The sequence below is a fragment of the Tenrec ecaudatus genome, chromosome 5, assembly GCF_050624435.1.
Source record: "Tenrec ecaudatus isolate mTenEca1 chromosome 5, mTenEca1.hap1, whole genome shotgun sequence".
Classification (NCBI taxonomy): domain Eukaryota; kingdom Metazoa; phylum Chordata; class Mammalia; order Afrosoricida; family Tenrecidae; genus Tenrec; species Tenrec ecaudatus.
The window spans coordinates 148,975,907-148,988,393 of record NC_134534.1 but is presented as its reverse complement, the minus strand read 5'-3'; the positions used below and the strand labels follow the sequence as shown (position 1 = coordinate 148,988,393).

The 12,487-nt window shown below is 40.5% G+C and overlaps 1 protein-coding gene across 4 annotated transcripts in view; it reads left to right on the top strand.

The window, feature by feature from the left end:
• RAF1 (Raf-1 proto-oncogene, serine/threonine kinase) overlaps positions 1 to 12,487 on the top strand; it is an 85,641-nt gene that overhangs the window by 48,350 nt on the left and 24,804 nt on the right. For 2 of the 4 annotated variants that reach the window (XM_075550050.1, XM_075550051.1), the window contains exons 2-3: positions 812 to 1,044; positions 12,308 to 12,420. In XM_075550050.1, coding sequence (XP_075406165.1) covers positions 838 to 1,044; positions 12,308 to 12,420 — 320 coding nt within the window. In that variant the 5' untranslated portion in view covers positions 812 to 837. Of the gene's footprint in view, positions 1 to 811; positions 1,045 to 12,307; positions 12,421 to 12,487 lie in introns of those variants that run through there. The other 2 variants (XM_075550052.1, XM_075550053.1) reach the window with 2 other exon arrangements.

The window sequence follows — 12,487 nt, the reverse complement described above, 5'->3', positions numbered from 1 at the left end:
TTTTAGAAAATATTAACATTTTAATAGTTGATATTATATTCCCTTCCAAAAAGGTTGTTCCAATGTAAGTCTTCAATAAGAGAATATAAAGAGAAGGCCATCTTGGGTCTTGAGTACGTTTCTAAACCTCTGGCTTTTTGTTTCCTAACTGAGATCAGTTAGTAACTCTCTTCCCATTTTGATTTAGGCACATGATGTGAGCTATTGCTTGAACATAGTAAGTATTCAGGAAGAAACTTTTGATTGAAATCAAGAGATTTAGATGCAGTGTTCTTTAAGTCTATTCAAATGAGCACTTGAGAAGTTTAAGGGCTGGTGTCAAATAGGCCCAGCTCACAATTCTAGCTCGAATACATTCAAGCTGAGCCTGAGAATTGTTTTCAACTGTAAAATAGGGATATAATTCTTACCCAAAGTATAACTGTAAGGATTATGTGGGGTGGTATGAGAGGATGTATGCTGGATTCACTTCCTCTTACATAGTTTTTTAGGTACCTTTGAGTCATTTGTAGGCATCTAGTAAATGGTAGCTATTATTAATATAATAGGATAAAACATGTTTCTAAAGGAGGCCAGTCTGTCAGTCCTACATGGTTATTGATTTCCCCAGCCAGTGCCAGGACAATGTGGCTCCTCTCTGTGGAGGCAGGATATTTATTTATAATCATTGTGTGAATCAATATCTATGAAGTTCAGTAGGAATTATTTTCTGTGTTGCTGAGTGAAAATATTTACATATTCTTGTAATTTGTTATATTGTGTTCTGGATTGCTTTTGTGTTAAAATTGCAACTCTTTGTCTTCCTTACCAGATTTAATTTTTGTTTAAGCTGCATCAATGGAGCACATACAGGGGGCCTGGAAGACAATCAGCAATGGTTTTGGATTAAAAGACGCCGTGTTTGACGGCTCCAGCTGTATCTCCCCTACCATAGTTCAGCAGTTTGGCTATCAGCGCCGAGCGTCAGATGATGGCAAACTCACAGATTCTTCTAAGACAAGCAACACTATCCGAGTTTTCTTGCCAAACAAGCAAAGAACAGTGGTACGTAAACTCTTGTAAAATATTAGAAAATTTATCTGTCTACCTACCTATACAGAACATCATGGACCATGTTGCTCAACTTCGAGACAAGCAAAATTATAATTAACTTTCCAATTACAAATCTCATTGCTTTATATATTTTGTTCCATCCACACTTTCTACTTTTTTCCCACATCTTGGCTTTCTGTTATTACTTTTGCCCAGAATATTTTCCTCTCTGCCACTTTATTCACATATACACTTCCTTCTTTCAGGGAGCAGGGGGTATATATCAAAGCCCCATTCTACCTTAAAAAAGATATTTCCCTTTTTTCTTTTTTATTAAGCCCTTGATTCTTTTTAATTAAAAAATCATTTTATTGGGGACTCTTACAGCTCTTAATCACCATCCACCCACCCATCCATCTATCCATCCATCCATCCATCCATTGTGTTCACATTTGTACATATGTTGCCATCATCATTTTCAAAACATTTTCTTTCTACTTGAACCGTTGATATCAGCTCCTCATTTTTCCCCTTCCCTCACCCTCCCTCCCTCAGGAACCCTTGCTAATTTATAATACCCCCATGTCTTATACCAACTGTTGTCTTCCTTCACCCACTTTTCTGTCGTCTATCCCCCTAGGAAGGGGTTATATGTAGGTCATTGTGATTGGTTCCTCCCTTCTCCCCCCACCTTCCCCCTACCCTCTTGGTATCTCTGTTCTCATTGGTCCTGAGGGGTTATCTGTTCTGGATTCCCTGTGTTGCAGGCTCTTATCTGTACCAGTGTACATGCTCTGGTTTAGTCAGGTTTGTAAGATAGAATTTAGGTCATGATCATGGTGGGGAGGAAGCTTTAAAGAACTAGAACAGCGTGGTTCTCAACCTGTGGGTCACGACCCCTTTGTGGGTCAAACGACCCTTTCAGAAGGGTCACCCAATTCATAATAGTAGCAAAATGACAGTTATGAAGTAGCAACGAAAATAATTTTATGGTTAGGGTGGTCACCACAACATGAGGAACTGTATTAAAGGGTCATCGCATTAGGAATGTTGAGAACCATTGAACTAGAGGAAAGTTGTATGTTTCATCTGTGCTATACTGCACCCTGACTAATCTCTTCCTTGTGATCCTTCTGTAAGGGAATGTCCTATTGTCTGCAAATGGGCTTTAGGTCTCCACTGTGTGTGCACCCCACTCCCACTCATTCACATTGATATAATTTTTTTGTTCTGGGCCTTTGATCTGATACCTGATCCCATCAGCACCTCATGATCACACAGGCTGGTGCGCTTCTTCCAGGTGGACTTTGTTGCTTCTCAGTTAGATGGCCGCTTGTTTATATTTGTTATATTCTTTTGAAGATTATTTTGGTATATTTCATAGGCCAGGGATCCAGGGAATAGCTGGAAGTAGCTAAGGAGGCACATTTTCTTTCTCTTTTCCAAGATACTGCCAACCACCTTTTTTTTTTTTGAATAGTCTTTGTTGTGCTAGTGGCAGGTTTACATTGGCCTAAAGGCCATAAAGTTTGAGTAAGTCTCTTTGTAAGAGTCCCTAGATGGCTGGCACCAACTACAAACTATTTAACATTCAACTGCTAGCCAAAAGGTTGGTGGTTCAAAACCCACACAATGGCCTGGTGATCTGCTTACAAAAGGCCAAACTGGAAAACCCATGAACCTCTTCTGCTTTGTATAGCTAGAAGTCACCATTAGTTGGAATTGACTTTATGGCAACAAATTTCTTTTTCTTCTTCCTTAAAATGAAAGTTGTAGCTGGCAAAATAATTAGCAGTTATCTCCTGTATTTGAATAGTGGCCTGTAGTTTATAAAATGAGCAGTTAAGAATTGGGAATGTGATGGGAGGCTGAAGACCATCTGATGTTTGAGTATTACTATAGCTATATATTTTTTTTACTGTAGCTATTATAATGACTATTTCTAAGATTAGGGAAAGGCTGGTTTCCCTGTACAAAAGTTCCTCCCCATCTCCCTTTTCCTGGAGGGTGCGGAACTTGGTTTGGTATAATGATTAAGTTTTTGAATTTTTAAGACATCATGACCCAAATTTAAATCCTTGCAGTGCCTATTTACTGTATCATCTAGACAAGTTGCATAATATTTGATCCTCTGTTTCTTTTAAAAAAATCATTTTATTGGGGGCTCCAACAACTCTTATCACAATCCATACATATATCCATTGTATAAAGCACATTTGTACATTCGTTACGCTCATCATTCTCAAAACATTTGCTCTCCACCTAAGCCTCTGGCATCAGCTCCTCATTTTCCCCCCTTCCTCCCTGCTCCCCCCTCCCTCATCAGCCCTTGGTAATTTATAAATCATTATTTTGTCATATCTTACTCTCTCTGATGTCTCCCTTCACCCACTTCTCTGTTGTCTGTTCCTTAAGGAGGAGGTTATATGTAGATCCTTATAATCGATTTTCCTTTTCTACTCTACCCTCCCAGTATCGCAACTCTCACCACTGGTCCTGAAGGGATCATCTGTCCTGGATTCCCTGTGTTTCCAGTTCTTATCTGTACCAGTGTACATCCTCTGGTCTAGCCAGATTTGTAAGGTAGAATTGGGATCATGATAGTGGGGGGAGGAAGCATTTAGGAACTAGAGGAAAGTTGTATGTTTCATCGTTACTACACTGCACCCTGACTGGTTCCTCTCCTCCTCGTGACCTTTCTATAAAGGGATGTCCAGTTACCTACACATGGGCTTTGAGTCCCCACTCCTTACTCCCCCCTCATTCACAATGGTAAGGTTTTTTGTTCGTTCCTCTTTTTCTTGACATTTATAAAATGAGGCTTGTTCTACTGTAGTTACTATTCATAAGTACAGCGGTAACTGTGTTGCACTTGCTCAACTATTGTTGGGAAGGATTGGTATGAAATCACTTCTCCCACTGGGTACAAGGAAGTTCTAGCAGGTGAGGTTAGTTTCTCCTATTTCTTTGGCCAAAGATGGATCATCGATCTCAAAGAACCTGACACCCAGCTTTAGGGGAGGAATCATTTACTAGGTCAGCACTATTAGTCAGCTTCCTTTTCCCATGTTCAGGCTGTTCCACTTCCATGGTAGGTTTCATAATCAAGTCCTGGGCTCCAGAAATTATTTAAACTTAGCTGATTTGCAACCTTGTATCCTTGAGAGGTAAAGAGTAAAGAGGAGGTGTATCTTATTTAAGTACTTTTAATTAGAAGTGTATAATCATTAGCCATATACGTATTTTAAATGTTACTTTATTTTCTAAACATATGTGCATCTTTGGCTAACATTATTATTGGATAAGTGGCTAGAGCTAAGAACCGCTAACATTGTCATCACCTGGCATGCAGGTTGAACTACAGATTCCTGGGCTTCATTCAAATCGGCGGGATCAGAATCCTTGAGTATGTTGAATTGGGGTTCCTAGGAATTCATATTTTCACAAGCTTCTTGGATAATTCTAATACCAGCCACATGGAGGAGCCATGTGCTTAGAGGCTATTTCAATAGCTATGTAGCATTTGAAGCCTGGGGTTTATAATAAAGATTGATGATATAATACAGATAATACTCTCTGAGCCCTGGTGGTAGTCTGGTAAGTACTGGATTGTTAACCACAACATCAGCACTTCACACCCACCAATTGTTCTGAAGGAGAATGATGGGACTCATTGCTCCCCCAAAGATTTACAGGCTCGGAAACCATGCATGGCGTCATTGTGCATCACAAAGGACTGACTCTGTGGCAGTGAATGGGGCAACACTGTGACAGTTTTGATGCAGGTCATGAGTTTGCTAATGTGTAAATGTTTATTCCTTTTCATTTAAAAATTCTTGGTGTTTTCGTAGTTCAAATCTGTGAAAGCGTGTATCACATTTAGTTTTTTGGTTTCTGAAAAGTTGGGTTAGTGAAATCAGACTAAGGGTATCCTTGCTTCCAAAACAAAAACCACCACCTTTTTAAATAAACTTTTTTTGAGAATTGGAAATTGGTGCAAAAGTAGATATTAGAATTAGTCAATCATGCCAATGGTGTTTAAACTGTTTTTCTATTTACTCCTTTCTAGTTATTTTGGCACAAATCTAAGATACCATTTTATTGGAGATATTATATATGAGAAACTTTTTATGAATTATTAAATGCTTTTATTGGGGGCTCTTACATCTCTTTATCACAATCCATACATTCATTCATGTGTCAAGCACATTTGCCCATATGCTGCCATCATCATTTTCAAAGCATTTTTTTCTACTTGAGCCCTTGATATCAACTCATTTTTTCCCTTTTCTCCCTCATGAACCCTTGATAAGTTATAGATTATTATTTTCATATCGCCCTTCACACACTTTTCTGTTGTTCATCCACCTGGGAAGGGAGCACAATCTTTTTTAAGGAGAAGACCATTATTAATATTACTGGTAATCTTGAGTGACCATAAGGACCCCTTGTGGCATAGTGGCTAGGCGTTAGGCTGCTAACCAAAAGGTCAGCTGTTCGAAAACAATAGCCACTCGATGGGAGAAAATGAGGCTTTCTGCTATATGAAGATTGACAGCAGTTCCTGTCTGCTCTGGATGGCCTCTGAATTGGCATTGACTTGATGGCAGTGAGTTTAAATTGGTAACTATCATGTTCTTTGGAGGAAATGTTATAGTTTTAAAAATGTTTTTTCTCTCAGGTGGTTCTTCCAAAGGATGTACCCCCTTCATTGCTATCACCATCCGAATGTATCTGTTTACAAGTTAAAAAAGTATATTCATATATTGTACTTTTTAAAAATCCCGATATTTTAATTATTTATTAAAAGATCATTTACAGCTCTTATAACAACCCATACATCAGTTGTGTCAAGCACATTTGTACACATGTTGCGATCATCATTTTCAAAACATTTTCTTTCCACTTGAGCCCTTGGTATAGCTCCTCTTTTTCCCTTCCCTCCCCTAACCTCCCATCTTCATGATCCCTTGATAAATTATAAGTTGCTATTATTTTCATATATTACACCATCAGCTGTCTCCCATAACCCACATTTCTGTTGTTCGTCCCCCAGTGTGGGGTGGGAGTGTGTTATATGTTGATCATCCTGATAGGTTTCCTTGTCTCAGCCTTTGCCCCCCATTTTCCCCTGGCCTTCATGGTATCACTATCCCATTGTTCCTGAGGGGTTGTGTTAGTCTGGGTAGACTAGAGAAACACACATATGTGTATAAGAAAGAGATTTATATACAAGAACAATTGAACATTGAGAAAACATCCCAGCCCAGTCCAGATCAAGTCCATAAGTCTGATACCAATCTATAAAGCCCTTTTCAGGCTCACAGAACACATGCAATGATGCCGAATGTAGAAGATCACAGGCCAGTGGATAAAGAAATCTTTGGATCCAGTGGCATTGGAAACATCTCAGCGCTGGCAGGGGTCTCTGCATGCCTTCTCCAGCACCCAGGGCTATATCAGGGTGGGTCCATGTGTCTTGTCAGCTGCTATGTCTCCCAGGGAAGTGAGCAGAGTCTCCCACCTCGAAGGAGGAAATTCAGGATTTCCCAGAATTCTCAGGAGAAGGCCTTGTCCACACATAGGCCTCATTGGCTATGATCTGATTGACAGGCTAGACTCCACCCCTACACTCCTAATCCTCAAATTGTTAAACGATTATATATCTGTCACAGGGCTTTATCTATCCTGGATTCCATGTCTCCAGAGCTTTTATCTGTACCAGTGTACATGCTCCTGTCTAGCCAGATTTGTAAAATAGAACTGGGGTCATGATAGTGGGGAGGAGGAAGCTTTAAAGAACTAGAAGAATATTGTGTGTTTCATTGGTGCTATACACACCCTGTCTGGCTCCTCCCTTCCTGTGAGGGATGTCCAATTGTCTACAGATGGGCATTGGGTCTCTTTAACCCCCCCTTGTTCTCATTGATATGATTGTTTTGGGTCTTCTGATACCTGATCCCGTCGAGACCTTGTGATCACACAGGCTGGTGTGCTTCTTCCATGTGGGGTTTGTTGCTTTCCTGCTAGATGGCTTTTTGTTTAACTTCAAGCCTTTTAAGACTCCAGGTGCTATATCTTCTAATAGCTGGGCACCATCAGCTTTCTTTACCGCAGTTGCTTATGCACCCATTGTGACTTCAGTGATCTTGTCGGGAAGGGGAGTATCACAGGATGCCAGGTTATTAGAACAAAGTGTATTTGATTTTTTTTATCTTATTAAATAATTTTACTGGGGCTCGTACAACTCATCACAATCCATACAGAACAAAGTGTATTTGCGTAGAGGTCCAATGCCTGTATTTATGCCTCTATAACTGTCTTTTGCCTTATAGTTCTTTCCTCTATTTCCTTTTACGCTCTTCCTGCCCTGCTATCACGTTTGACCTTCATTCGGCTCTTGTCCACATTGCACTTGATAAAACCCCACCAGGCATCCTACACCCTCCTTGCCATCTATTTTAGATCTCTTATTCCCTTGTCCCTGGGTTTGTTGGCCACCCCTCCATTTCCCTCACTCCCTCTACCTCCTTGGGATTGTTTATCTTGCCTTTCTTTTATAGATAGACTTGTAAAACGAAGAAGAAGAAAGGGAGGGGGGGCTATAAATAGTTCCAGGCCTGTCTGCTGATCCTTGTGTATGTTTTCAGATCGAGTCTGATGAGGTACCAAGGAAACCCTGCCCTCCAAGTCTGAAGTCTATTTTCAGGATTTCTCGGGACATAATTGCTTTGCTCCCCTTGGTGCTCTGTTATGCTCCCTTTGTGTTTTTCCCTGGTGTAGGGGAGTCAGACTGGGTACAATTAATTCCTGCAATGTGTCTCCTGTACTGTGCCCTACAGTGCTGTGGGTCAGTGAGGGGATGTATTGTCTCCTGGTCCTCTGCCTTGGCTACTCTGAGAAGGAGTGTCGTTCTCAGGGCTTGGTGGGCTAGGATGCATTTATCTCTCTCTCCCTCTGAGTTTGCCCCCCTGTGGTCTGGGAAGACCTGCCAATCTCCCTGGGCTGTATTCTTCTTCAGTTCTGTCCTCTGTAGTGCAATCTTCTGGGGAGGGGGGCGCTCAACGTAGCCGGGATTGGGGCTGACACGACAGACCGCTCTGTTAATTCACTGTTTCATGCCGTAATAAACATGAACCCCAACTTTATGCTTCAAAGTGTTAAAAGCAAAATTCATTCCAGCAGTTTATTTACATGCATATGAATTAAGTAAAATAATATCAATGTATAAGGAGATAATTTTGTTTCTAAAAAACCAAATGTCTCTCTACATACACAAATATATTTATACATGAGGATGGGGAAATAGATCTATGTGCATATATTTATAGGGTTAGTATTAAGGTAGCAGAGGGACATTGGACCTCCACTCAAGTACTTCCTCAATGCAAGAATACTTTTTTCTATTAAATTGGCATTCTATGATGCTCACCTTCCCGACACAACCACTGAAGACAAAGGGCGAACAATCAAATGTGGTGAAGAAAGCTGATGGTGCCCGGCTATCAAAAGATATAGCATCTTGGGTCTTAAAGGCTTGAAGGTAAACAAGTGGCCATCTGGCTCAGAAACAACAAAGCCAACATGGAAGAAGCACACCAGCCTGTGTGATCACAAGGTGCTGAAAGGATCAGTTATCAGGCATCAAAGAACAAAAACATCATATCATTGTGTGCTCACCTCCCTGATATGACCACTGAAGACAAATGGGTGCATAAGCAAATGTGACGAAGAAAGCTGATGGTGCCTGTCTATCAAAAGATATAGCATCTGGGGTCTTGAAGGTAAACAAGCAGCCATCTAACTCAGAAGCAACAAAGCCCTTATGGAAGACGCACACCAGCCTGTGCGATCACAAGGTGTCAAGGGATCAGGTATCAGGCATCATCAGAACAAAAAAAATCTTACTATAGTGAATGAGCTGGGGAGTATGGAGTGGCGACCCAAAGCCCATTTGTAGGCCACTGGACATCCCATACAAAACGGTCTTGGGGAGGAGATGAGACAGTGAGGGTGTGATGTAGCAATGATGAAAAATACAACTTTGCTCTAGTTCCTAAATGCTTCCTCCCCCCTTCCCCCTGTCATGATCCAAATCCTACCTTGCAAGTCTGACTAGACCAGAGGATATACACTGCTACAGATTGGAATTGGAAACACAGGGAATCCAAGGTGGATGATCCCCTCAGGACCAATGGTGTGAGTGGCTATACTGGGAGGGCATAGAGAGGGTGGGTTGGAAAGGGGGAACCGATTTCAAGGATCTACATGTGACCTCCTCCCTGGGGAACATACAACAGAAAAGTGGGGGAAGGGAGACGTGGGACAGAGCAAGACATGACAAAATAAAAATTTATAAATTATCAAGGGTTCATGAGGAAGTGGGAAGGGAGAGGAAAAAATGAGGACCTGATGCCACAGGCTTAGGCGGAGAGCAAATTTTTTGAGAATGATGAGGGCAACAAATGTACAAATGTGCTTTACACAATTGATGTATGTATGGATTGTGATAAGAATTGTATGAGCCCCTAATAAAATGATTAAAAAAAATCAAATGTCTCAATATAGCCAAATTACAACGAGGCTTTTAAAGAGAAGATTCAGAACAGAAAGAGGAACCATTGGTTAATTTTAACGTGATTGAATTAATTGAACCATGCCCTCACCCCTTACTGAAATCAGATGGTGTCATGTTATTAGGTGGTCTCTGGAGGTGGAGGGAGGAGGGGGCTTCATTTGCCAAAATCTTTAGTTATAGTCTCATTCCAAAGAATCAGATTCACTGCTATTGAATCAATTCTAATTCATAGAGCTCCTGTAGGGTAGAGTAGAACTGTGCCTGTGGGTTTCCAAGACTATAAATCTCTGTATGAGTAGAAAGCCCCATCTTTCTCCCATAGAGTGGCTGTTGGTTTTGAACTGACAGCACTTGAGTTCCTTAGGTATAAGGGTTAAAGTAATAAAAGGTACCTCAATTCAGGAAATTTCAGTTTCTTAGGAAACAAGGGAAATACCTAATTATACTCTTCACGTTAAAGAAACTCTGAGCTAGTTTATGGTTAACAAATGTCTTTGTCACAAAGGGGACATGCAAAGACTTAAATCATTGTGCCACACTGCATCATTATGTCAAACGGGGCACCGATCTCTTTGCTATTAAACAATTTTCTACTTCTTAGTAAAGCTCTTAAAACATTTCACAGATTATTGACTAGGCCTTTTTTTACCCTTCTTAGTTGCCATCAAGTCGGTTACAATTATAGTGACCCTATGTACAACAGAGCAGAAATACTGCCTGGTGTTGCGTCATCCTCACAGTTGTTTCTGTGTTTGAGCCCATGTTGCACCCATTGTGTCAGTCCATTCTTGTCCAGGGCCTTCCTCTTTCTCACTGCCCCTCTACCAAATAGATGTCCTTTTCCAGGAACTTGTGCCTTTCTTGACAAAACCGTTGCCTCTAAGGATCATTCTGGGTTTACTTTTGGTTTGATTTGGTTGTTCTTCTGGTAGTCTATGGTACTTTCAGTATTCTTCACCAGTACCGTAATTCAAATGCATATCAATTCTTTCTTTATTCAGTGCCCAATTTTCACATGTATATGAGACAATTGAAAATACCATGGCTTGAGTCAGGGCACATCTTAGTCCTCAGAGTAGCCTCCTTGTTTTTCAACACTTTAAAGAAGTTGTACAGCCTATTTACCTATTGCAATTTGTCACTTATCTCTTGACTGCTGCTCTATGAGCATTAGTATTTACACATTGGGTTGCTAACCATAAGGTGAGTAGTTTAAAACCACCATCCACTCCTTGGTAGAAAGGCAAGGCTTTCTACTCCTGTAAATAGTTACAATCTCAGAAACCCACAGGGGCAATTCTACCCTGTCCTATAGGGTTCCTATTGAGTCAGAATCAACTTGATGGCAGCGAGTTTGCCCATTTTAGTTGCTAATCATAACAACATACCCTGTGAAAAGCTTCTTACATTGCCCAACTGCTGTTTTTCAAATCCCTTAGGTGCACTTTGATTCCCTTCCCGCAGATGGTTTTGTTTATTATTCCTGAATGCGTTTTTAGGTAATGTGCCCTTTTTCAAGCTAGCAAGGGGCTGGATCACAGACTTGTTTTTAAAGACCAAAGGATACTCACTTTACCCCACCCAGAGGTGCTTTGGAAGATAAGCCTGGCAGTCTGCTTATGAAATGGCACAGCCTTGAAAACCCTGTCAGTCATAGTTGTGCATGACACCATGAGTGGAGTTGACTCAACATCAACCCACAGCAGCACGAAGCCAACCTGAGAAAGAGTCACTTGGACGGGTATTGAGATGGCAGGATAAAGAACACTTGGCTATTGTCAGCTGTCACACTTCCAGTTGGGAGAATTCCACTGTAGTCAGTTCACAAGCATCTACATACCCTGTGCTCTCCTTACTGTGCACACTGGCTTTAGTAGTCTTGCTTTATGGACTTTACTGGCTTTGTTTTAAAAAGCAAAACGTAGAGTGTTTAGCCAAAAATCACACCATGGAGACACACTCTTCCCACTGGCCCTCCAATTGCCTGCCTACCTTTCGATGATTGGGCGTAGGGTGTGTCATGCTCATCTGTGGTATACAGTTGTTTAAACTAGCATCGACATTTGTTCCTCACAACAGGACAGAAGCTCTAGTTCCTCCACTTCCTGCTTGCCTTCATTATGGTAGAGTGCATGTAAGATAGCATTTTTGTTAGGAATGTTTTGTTCAAAATCAAGATGGAGATACTTTTTTATCAGAAAAATGCCTGTTTACTTAGAGATCTAATAGGCTTATTTTTAGGGGATGTTCATGTTTTCTTCTCTATTAGAAATATAAAGGAAATTAATTTTTTTCTCTTTCCCAACCACTGTCATACAGTTTGTTGTATTAACTTTCCACTTTCATAAGAGAATATGTACACATATAATGTGTAGGCTTCCCCTGCTCCTCTTTTTAATTTGTGCACATTCTTTCACTTTCCAAATACGATATCATGGGTTTTTATAATAGTTCATTATAATGATACAGTAGCTACATTATAATTTTATTATGTTACATAATGTGACTGTTCCACACTTTAAATACTCACTTGTATGGGCATTCAGATGGTGTGTGTGTGTGTTCATAGCATTATAAGGATACTGTCGTAAATACTCTTTTGTATGAACACTATAGATAATTGCATTTATTTTTCTGTTCAGTTTTCCAAGAAGAGCTGTAATCTTTTTAGTCCTAAAGATGATCTTTTGTTTGTAGGTCAATGTGCGGAATGGGATGACCTTGCATGACTGCCTTATGAAAGCCCTTAAGGTGAGGGGCTTGCAGCCAGAGTGTTGTGCAGTGTTCCGTCTTCTCCATGAACACAAAGGGTAAGAAAGACAGCACATTCTTAATACTGAGAACACCCTACTAGCTTAAAATAATATTTTCTTTTTA